General features: G+C 37.4%; 2 protein-coding genes across 2 annotated transcripts; one reads left to right on the top strand and one right to left on the bottom strand.

Annotated features, from left to right (window-relative positions):
• Positions 1-201: 201 nt before the first annotated feature.
• LOC113328319 lies at positions 202-1,538 on the top strand. The gene is made up of 2 exons (XM_026575430.1): positions 202-942; positions 1,027-1,538. The coding sequence occupies exons 1-2, from the start codon at positions 317-319 to the stop codon at positions 1,211-1,213; spliced, it is 813 nt and encodes a 270-aa protein (XP_026431215.1). The 5' UTR covers positions 202-316; the 3' UTR covers positions 1,214-1,538.
• A 280-nt stretch (positions 1,539-1,818) lies between these two features.
• Positions 1,819-6,315, bottom strand: LOC113328199 (oligouridylate-binding protein 1-like). The gene is made up of 12 exons (XM_026575301.1): positions 6,068-6,315; positions 4,921-4,982; positions 4,573-4,675; positions 4,252-4,328; positions 4,094-4,155; positions 3,922-4,009; positions 3,746-3,821; positions 3,595-3,625; positions 3,061-3,180; positions 2,898-2,983; positions 2,618-2,791; positions 1,819-2,433 (listed from the first exon to the last, which is right to left on the bottom strand). The coding sequence occupies exons 1-12, from the start codon at positions 6,194-6,196 to the stop codon at positions 2,137-2,139; spliced, it is 1,305 nt and encodes a 434-aa protein (XP_026431086.1). The 5' UTR covers positions 6,197-6,315; the 3' UTR covers positions 1,819-2,136.
• Positions 6,316-7,188: the final 873 nt, after the last annotated feature.

The raw sequence follows: 7,188 nt of genomic DNA, 5'->3' as shown, positions 1-7,188 counted from the left end.
TTTTTTCTGACAAAACAAAATAAAATCCTCTTGATTTCCGTTCTAATCATTTTTTAATCATCCCTTTTTAATTATTATATCATTTAAGTATTCTAATTAATTAATTAACGAGAAAAAATAATTTGTTCTTTAATATCAATGGTTTCAAACAATTCCAACAATCAATTCCTGTGGGCTCGTAATTTTTTCGTTGCCCTAAAATTATAAATATTTCCATAATTTCATACATTTTGGAGATCACTCATCAACTTAACTCACCACCCTCCTCCTTCAATTAATCAATCAGAAAACCAAAAATTTCATCTCATCAATCATCATGTTGATCACCACCAAAACAGCTTCACTTACTAATGATGAGCTTATTCAGTATTCTAATCCAATTCTTGAGATCAAAATTCAGCATGATGATCATGAGTTCATGAACATCAGTCATACTAATCATAATCATAATCCAATAGAGGCTAGGATTCTATCTCCGAGGTACTCGAAAAACGTCACCGTCATCGGAGGTGGTGGTGGTGTTGGTTTGGGTATTGTTGCTGCACTTGACAACTTCAGTAGCACGGTGAACGGCGAGAAAACCGTGACCAAACTCACCTGCGGAACTAATCGGTCCAATCCGATTGCCATATCGACTATAAATAAGTATACTAATGGTATTAATCCCAAAGGATGTGAAGGTTTAGGAAGTGTGGAGATGGCTACTAGTACTACTGGTGGTGCTACTAGTGTAACAAGATCAGTGTATTGTGATGGAGGTATTCAAAATATGAGAAATCAAAGATTAAACAAATGGAAACAAGTTGGTGTGTTTTATGAATCGCTGTCGCCGGTATTTTATAATTCAAGCGTCGTTGCCAGAGATTATCCTCCATCGGATTTTCTTAGTTCATGTTATTTATGTAGGAAAAAGCTGCATGGGAAAGATATATACATGTACAGGTACTAATTTCTATCCTGAATTTGCTCATAGTTCTATTGGTTTAATTAGTTTAGTTTCTTATGGGTTTTATTATGGTTTTGCAGAGGTGAAAAAGCATTTTGTAGTACAGAATGCCGGTACAAACAAATAGCTGACGATGAACGTAAAGATAAGAAGCGTCCTCGTCGTAGAAACAGTGTCTCGAGAGCATCTTTTGATATATCATCATCGGCCGGAGGCTCACCTTACTTGGAGGATCATCTTTTCTCTCCTGGAATAATGGCAATATGATTTTTATGCAACACGCACTGAAAGACTACCGGTTAAATAGAAGATGGATCTATCTGGAAGAGATCGAAAGAAAGTTTTGGTAATGGCTGCATTAATGAAAATATACAGCTTGATAGTGTATGTTAACTGCTAATAATCGACTGTACTATGAAGTCTGAACCTGTTTAATAGGTTGTAAAAATTCAGCACGGAGCATTCGTATTGGTAATCTATGCATCTTCAGCTTCATTACTCTCTTTTTCGATTAAATTTACATGTAATTAAGGCTGTGCACTAGTACTAGTTATCTATATATCTTCAGCTTCATTGCTGTCTTTTTCGGTTGCGTTTGGGTCCTGAATTTATCTTGTAATATGGCTGGTGCTTGTGCAACTTCCTGGCTCAGTCAGGGTACAAACTACAAGCACACAATGGTTTGGCAAAACAGCAATGTCAAGAACTCTATGATTCAAAACATAACCTACTTAACTGTACAATATAACAGTGATGCTGGCTTCAAGATGATGTGCATGTACATCTGAATTCCACAGGGAATACACCCCCTAGAGAAACTCAGATTAAGTCTAGTTGAGTGATACTGACCAAACATAGGAGACTGGAAAAAAGAGGAAATGATCAAGTCCGAGATTAACTAATATCACAGTACTACTATGAATGGAAAAACACATATAAGATCACTAACCAGGGGAATGGCAACTCCCAGTTACCAATCCCTAAGAGAAAATATAAAAAATCTACACACAATATATCCATAGAAATGGTGAAAACATCACTTCATACATTGATAGACAAACACCTTAACTTAGTCCAGGATAAAAACCAGCTTAAATAGAAGGCTATATCTAAATTAGCATAGAACCTAGATTCAACTGCAACTGCAGAAAAGAAGAATCCGGGGTATATAATGTCTGCCTGGGAATCACTTACTGGTAATACATGAGTTGCTGGGCAGCAGCTACATTCGGATATCCACCATCATACATTACCTGGCTTCCTCCCATACCCAATTGTGCGTGTTTAAGAGCGTGTTGACCTTGATGATGGTGGTGGTGCATTAGGGCGGCTTGGGGGCCACCCATCTTGCTCATTGCCAGCTGTCTTTCATATGCCAACAAGTCAGCAGTTGAAAGACTGGGATAGGGAGAGACAGCAGCAACAGCGGGAGGAGGGAGAGGGGTGGAAATTGTTCCTGGTGGAGTGGGTTTGCTACCCCATGAGCACTGCAACGGAGATAGAAACAATCAGGTTAGGCTGAAAAACACGGAACGTTAAGGTCAAGGGTTGCCTATTATCGGGAGGAATTCGACAAGCACATAATAAGAATGAACTTCTTTGCTTAGTTAATCTTTGTTTATATAAAATGTTGGGGAAAGCTAATTACGATGTTCAGATGGTGACACTAACCTTAATTGTCTTGCCGTAGAGCATGTTAGCATTGCCCATCTGAATGCCCATAGCTGCTTCTTCGTGGGTACTGTATCTCACAAAACCAAACCCTTTATCTCGTTGGACACGAACTTCTTCAAGTACTCCAGCTCCAAGAGCATGAAAAAAGCGGTGGAGATCAAGCTGGGTAACCTGCAGAATAATAACACGTATGAAAATAAATAAACAAATAAGGTCAACTCAGAAACCCTCAAGGAAACTTAGAGTCTTTAAAAGTACAGGGCAGACTGGTTCTTACCTCGGGAGCAAGGTTGCCCACATAAACTGTGGTGTATTGTGGGTTATTTTCAGGAGCATCTTCGTTCTTCTTCTCTTGACCATCATCTGCACAGGAAAAAAAAATTTGTATGTTAAAATGTCAGCAATTACTTCCCTGCATGCCATCTTATAGATTAACCCACCTGAAGTTCCATTCGAGAGTTCTGCCATGCTTTTAGCATCAAAGTTCTGTTTATCGTCGTTGACACCAGCACCTTTTGTTGCCCAGTTACACCGTATCTGTCTGCTGCCAAGCCACTTTCCTGCACATTGCACAAAGTACAGCAGAACCTGAACACTGTCGGATCTCAAACATACTGACAGAAATGGAGCAACGAAAAGTAATTTTTATATAAAAATGCAGTAATTTCCCTACAGCTGATGCTAGAATGCAGAAAACATAGTAAATGCATGTGCAGTGCGCCATCAGTTTTTTAAAATGCAAAAGTAGGATAACATGGTGAAACTGGTGTCATGGACACATATATATGGGCTACATCGTGTTACACCCATAAGATCAGTTTTCAATAACAAAATGAAAACTGAAGAAAGGCTACATAACAAATAACCAGTGTAGAACATAACAGAGGTAACTAAAAATCCAATGCTAAAGTTAGACCTGAACTGAAACAACTAGCAAGTGCTAATAGGAGGTTGAACTAACGAAATCCACTTACCAGTCAAATCATTTATTGCACTTTGGGCTTCCTGAGGAAGATCATCATCCAAGCATAGAAAGTAAACCAAAAACAAAACACCATGAGCATGTCCCCAGAAATACAAAGCAGAAGGAAACATAACAACATTAAGTTCAGTAACATTAATAACCTGTTCATTCCTGAAAGAAACAAAACCAAACCCTCTCGAACGCCCAGTCTTCTGATCCCACATAACTCTTGCATCTCTGCAACCACCAAAAAGTAATTGAGGAACCTTGTATAATTATAGCACACTATATAAAAACACCCAGAACAATTACAGGACAAAGGAAAAAAAGGACTTACGAACAACTAGAATAAACCGAGAAGCACGCAAATAGGGTAGCATCTGTAACCTCAGGGCTAAGGTCACCAACAAAAATATTGAAGTGACCTGCAGCAAATAATGTTATAAGGATCAGTAAAAAGACAGCGCCAAAGATACCAATGAACGAATATCTAGGGAGTATCGTATCACCTGAAGTGTCCTCTCTCTGACCACTGGCATAGGCCCAGTTTACCTTAATAGGTTGCCCAAACCTGAAAATCCCAGTTCACAATTTAGAGTTAGAGCAGTAGGATAAAGCGGTAAGCAGGGCAAAAAAGTAAACACAAAATAAATAAATAAACACTCACAAATGCCTCCCATTTAGACTCAAAATAGCAAGTGCGGCAGATCTGCGGTCGAAGTAGTCAACAAACCCATACGAGGACTGCAGAAAAGTAACAGTAACAAAAAGATCAGCAATCATACTAGTTTTTGGATAGATAAAACTCAATTAGACAGAAAACTATGAATGAAGTGAATTTCCACAACCGAACTCCTTGAAAGCTAAGTGAATGGCTTGTATAAAACACCCTTCAAGCACATTGATGTCATGAGAAGAATAAGCTAAAACTATCTATACAACTCAAATAGAGGACATGTGGTCTGATACTAGTACAACGAAAACAGACCTTTTCTTTCCTGATGAGCTTGCATCCTTCAAGGGGACCAGTGCTTGCGAAAACCTCTTGTAGAAGTGGTTCTGTAACCTGAAAGTGAATGTTGCCCACATACCTACATTTTTTCACAAAACGTAAAACTATGAGGTTAAAATAAAAAGTTCTTCAAAGAAGTAAAAATCTCTCGCAAGCATAGATGTGGAAAACGGATGAGAAGAAACACCAATCTGAAAATGTTTGGCTTACGATGTTATGTATCATATTAGTTGTTCATCTATGTATCGACTGTACTAACTAGGGGCAAATCAAAAAAGAAAAGAAAAAGAAAGAAAAAAGAAAAAGTGTCCTAACAACACTCACACACTGCGGCATGTACTCGAATCAAAACCAGGAGGTAGATTTCCACTTGGGATTGGCTCTATCTGCAAAAATCAAAATGTAAAATAATACGAAAAAAAAAAACAAAATTGACCCTATTTTAATTAAAAAAAATGTCCCTTCAATCTAACTAGCAAAATGTTGCATCAAAATCAAAACCGAAAGCTAAACAAATTAAGCCTTATCACTAGCACACCCACACATAAACACTAAAGTTCAGCTCTTTGTCATCCACATGATAGATACTTATACCCCAATGCTGCCCACTAGCCAGGGGCGGAGGCAACATGTTGCAACCGTGTGCAGTTGCACCCCCTTGGATTTTCAACATCAATAGAACCTATAGAATTTTTAAGCCAAAAAGATGAAAAAACAAAGGTTTACAAAGGTTTGCACCCCCTAAAATCTGAATATTTGCACCCCCTAAACCCAAAAACAAACAAGCCCAAAAGGAAAGTCCATTTTGGCTTTCTTTCTCCCATGATCGTTCACAGTTCACAGGAGTCTAGGAGAGACTAAGCGTAACTCTCATACGTTTTTGTCATAAACACATCGACTCTCAATCTCTCATTCGTTTTTCTCTTAAGAATGAATAGGGTTGTTGTAAATCGGATCGTGCTGATCATTCGGTTGTTAACTATGTGCAATATTTTTTTCTAGCCTGTGTTTTTTTTGCACCCCCTCTCTTAAAATTTTGGCTCCTCCCCTGCCACTAGCTAACTAAGCAAAACCCTCTAAACGGAGCCATTTTTATTGATTTTCTCACCTTCCAAGCTCAAAAAGGAACAATTTTACTAAAACAGGAACCATTTTTATTGATTTTCTCACCTTCCAAGCTCAAAAAGGAACAATTTTACTAAAAAGGAACGATTTTACAAAATTGAAATAATCAAATCAATCAAAACCCAAAAAAGGAGCCATTTTTGTTGATTCTTCTAACCTACAAACCTCAAAATCACCCAATTTTATTAATCTTTCCACATACTAAGCTCAAAAAGTACCAATTTTTACCAAAAAAATAAACAATTTTTACTAAAATTGATATGATCAAATCAACCAGAACTCATGAAGTTATACCGAAATCGAATCATACAAACATGGGTCTGTGAAAAAAAGCAAGATTACTTACTGGGGGAGGAGCTAAGAGAGCAGGATGAAACATAGATTGTTGCTGCTGTTGTTGTTGAAGAAGAACTTGTTGCATCAATTGTTGCTGCTGGTGTTGTTGTTGTTGTTTCATCCTCTGTTGATGCTGCATTTCTTCTTGTTAATTTGAAGAAGAAATCAAAAAGAGGGATTGAAATTTGGGGGATTCAATTTGGGTTTAAAAAAAAAAGGGGAGAAAAAGAGGAGAAGAAGATGAGATTTTAGTCCGACTGGATTTCTTATGCAAAAGTGAAAGTGCTGAGATTTGGTATTTGTTTTGATCATCATATCATCCAACGGTTGCGAATGAAAGTCTAAGGAGTCATTTTGGTCTTCTTTTCTTTGAGTACCAAATAATAGTCTCCCCGCAGTTTTTGTGGATCGACGTCTGGCCGGAAAGTTATATGTCAGATAGTTTTTCTTTTTCCATTTTTCTTAAACTTTGAGTCAGACGTGTCTCGTCGAGTCAGATATTAGATAGTTCGTTTTTCCTTGAAATTTCTCCGTCGTTTGCCTCAAAATTTGGTTCGACTCGTACGTGCGGGGAAAAATCCGATCGAACTAAAAAGTTTTATAGTAATACTAATCCCAAATTTGTTTTTGATCTGGGATTGAAGATTTCAATACCTAGTAGAGGAGCCTATTATTTTCCAGGCGTTTTTAGGGGCGACCTGAAAGTATTAGGGACGATTAATAAGGCAAGGTTGGGTCACCCAAAATTAAAATGAAGCCACCCCTTATCTCAAATTTTTCGAAATGTCTAAAATGCCCTCCATAATCGATAGACAATAATACAATCGGTAGTTTATATCGATATATGTTGGTTTGTGTTACGAAATTTTAATCGGTAGTTAAAATAATAATATAGTGATGTTAATTTTCTACCTCATTGTAGTAGTAGCCCCAAATTCAATTTTTTCAAAAACCAATGGAATTTTGAATTACTCTATTTGCACAATAGGTACTTTCATGTTGTTCTTTATCTACCAATTGTGGTAGTAGCCCCAAATTCAAAATTTTCAAAACCCATTGGAATTTTGAATTTTTTTACTTCAACAATCGGTAGTTTCCTGACGTTTATTATCCACCGATTGTACAACCGGT

The sequence above is a fragment of the Papaver somniferum genome, unplaced genomic scaffold (genome assembly GCF_003573695.1).
Source record: "Papaver somniferum cultivar HN1 unplaced genomic scaffold, ASM357369v1 unplaced-scaffold_107, whole genome shotgun sequence".
Taxonomy (NCBI): domain Eukaryota; kingdom Viridiplantae; phylum Streptophyta; class Magnoliopsida; order Ranunculales; family Papaveraceae; genus Papaver; species Papaver somniferum.
This window is presented reverse-complemented; position numbering and strand designations above follow the sequence as displayed.